We start from the raw sequence: 2,500 nt of genomic DNA, 5'->3' as shown, positions 1-2,500 counted from the left end.
GCCTTTTGGTAGTCTATGTTCTTTGTTTTTTCCTCCGGTGACAAAATGAACAGGCGTTCCAGAGAGCCCACTCTTGAGCACGCCACATAAAGCTGGCCGTGAGAAAAGCAAGGTTGCTCCAAGTTGATTCCAGCCACTCTGAGAGACTGTCCCTGGGCTTTACTGATAGTCATGGCAAAAGCCAACCTGACTGGGAACTGAAGGCGATTGAAACTGAAATGGAGAAGAAAGAAAAGAGAAAGCTCCTTTCTCTCACTCTCTTTCTGTCTCCAACCATCACTGCCTCTTTCAACCTTTCTTCTCACTAATACCAACTCTCTGTCTCTCTGTCTCTCTGTCTCCAAACAACCGCTCTTCTCTGTCTGTCTGTCTTTCTCTCCCTCTCTCACTTTTTCCATCTTTCTTCTACCTAACACCCCCTCAACTCTCTCTCTGTCTCTCTTCTCTCTCTCTCTCTTCCTTCCCCTCGCTCTTTCTCTCTCTCTCTCTCTCTCTCTCTCTCTCTCTCTCTCTCTCTCTCGTTCCTTTCTCTTACTCTCTCTTTCTCTCTCCAACAATCACTGTCTCTTACCCTCTTTCTTCTCAGTAATACCAACTTTCTCTCTCTCTCTCTCTTTTTTTCTTCTTTCTTCTCCCTAACACCCCATCTACTCTCTCTCGCTTTCTCTTCCTCTCATTTTCTCTCTCTCTGTCAACCCTCTTCTAAAATCACCCTCTTTGATGTCATTGATGTTTCCCCTACAGTATTCTTTTCCAAATTTTAAGTCATATGTATATAGAAATTTGTAAAGTAACCAAGTCTACGGGCATAGCCCGTCCCGTTTCACGGGCAGAACCAGCTCTGTTTCAGGGAATCCCTTCTCACCTCTCGGAGGGGGGGAAGTAGAAATTTTGGGAGCCGGGGCTCCCGGGGGTTTCCGGGCTCCTGAACGTAGGTCTCGACCTTCCCGGGGTGGAAACCCATCTCTGTTCCGAATCTCTGTCCCGTCAGACCGACGGCCCGGGCGCCCATTCCAATCATACATATATACATACACACACACACACACACACATTGCCAAATATGTAATAGATATATATATATGTGTGTGTGTGTGTGTGTATGTGTAAAACGTGCATGGAATTGTTCTTTCGCCTTTAATCCGTTTACAAACAAACGTACTGGAACTTAAAAAGCGGTTTTTGTCTGATATCTCTTGCGTATTCACCATATAGTATGTTCATCACACTGAAATCCAATACCGAAAGCCCAGCATTTTCCAATCACATTCCGCACAATACATCAAAAAATCGTTCACTTCCGATGCTGTGAGATCAAAGCAAACTAAAGCCAATCCCAACATTATTTCCCATCGATTTTAACGCTAAAAAGCGAACTGCTGTCTTTTTGTAACAACATGAACATGAAAGTATCGGGGAAAAGCCAACCAGCTTGAAGCAGGATGAAATTTGTGATAGGATGTATTTTTTTTATTCCTTTTTTTGCTGGAATTATGAAGGGTAAAAATTTACAGCTGAACATCAGATTATGAATATAAACTCTGCTTCTCAAGATTTTCGAAGCAGCGAGATAAGCAGCTAATTAGCGAAGTCGTCGGATCTTGATGTCAACTTATTTTTCCGGATCTAAGTAGAAATTAAAAGAGAAATTTTCATTGGTTAAAACGCGTTGAAGTACAAGGTCTCTCTCTCTCTCTCTCTCTCTCTCTCTCTCTCTCTCTCTCTCTCTCTCTCTCTCTTGTTTATTCTTTCTAAAAGGGAATTTATACACGCTAGGATTCTCCTAATGCCCCTTCCTCTCAATAGTAAAAACACTCAAATGGCGAATTTGGTATTACAGTATGAAAGGTAACGTAGTGATCTTTCTGAGGTATAAATGAATTGAAGAGAAATGTTTGTATTCATTATACCAATTAAAGGGTAGGTGCCTATGAACTACTTTGATCTAAATGTGGTGATGTTGGCTATTCCAGGGTTCGAGTCCAAGATCTCTCGACTTGGAGCACCTTGTCGAGGTGAGGGGGCTCTTGAACCCCAGGAATTCGTTCCCAGGTTCGATTTCAATAGTCCTAAATATATCTAACAAATTTCGAAAGACAAGAGTTAATTTTTGTTCAAATTTAAAGAGCAGGAAAGGAAAATTTTACAATTTTCCTATCATTAAATTAAAAAACATCTGACTTTAGTTCGGAAGAGAGTTAGAAAAATAGCGAATAAATTTACTCCTTGTCAAGCTAAATTTATCAAGATTAGTGGTTATTAAGTTGTAGATTCTCTGTTAATGGCAAATGAGTTTGCTAACTATTTTGCAAATGCTCCAAAGAAAAATTATGAAAGACTATTCAACTCAAAGAAGGCTAATGAAGCAGGTATAGATTGATTTGAATTCATCAAGGAATGAACAATACAATGTACATTTACTATGAGGGAATTTGAATCAGCCTCAAGAAAGCCCAGTATATCACGTCTTGGGCTGGATGTTATAACATACTCAGTGATT

At 40.5% G+C, this 2,500-nt stretch overlaps 1 protein-coding gene across 1 annotated transcript in view; it reads right to left on the bottom strand.

Moving 5' to 3' along the window:
- The window catches only part of LOC135218889 (uncharacterized), a 62,478-nt gene that overhangs the window by 7,244 nt on the left and 52,734 nt on the right, over nt 1-2,500 (bottom strand). Inside the window, exons 4-5 of the mRNA XM_064255335.1 lie at nt 1,940-2,079; nt 1-213 (exon numbers count right to left, since the gene is read on the bottom strand). The exon at nt 1-213 is cut by the window's left edge and continues 6 nt beyond it. Of these exons, the coding sequence (XP_064111405.1) occupies nt 1-213; nt 1,940-2,079 (353 nt within the window). The remainder of the gene's footprint in view (nt 214-1,939; nt 2,080-2,500) is intronic.

This window comes from Macrobrachium nipponense, chromosome 1, assembly GCF_015104395.2.
Source record: "Macrobrachium nipponense isolate FS-2020 chromosome 1, ASM1510439v2, whole genome shotgun sequence".
NCBI lineage: Eukaryota > Metazoa > Arthropoda > Malacostraca > Decapoda > Palaemonidae > Macrobrachium > Macrobrachium nipponense.
The sequence above is the reverse complement of the archived record's forward strand: the minus strand, read 5'-3'. Positions and strand labels throughout refer to the sequence as shown.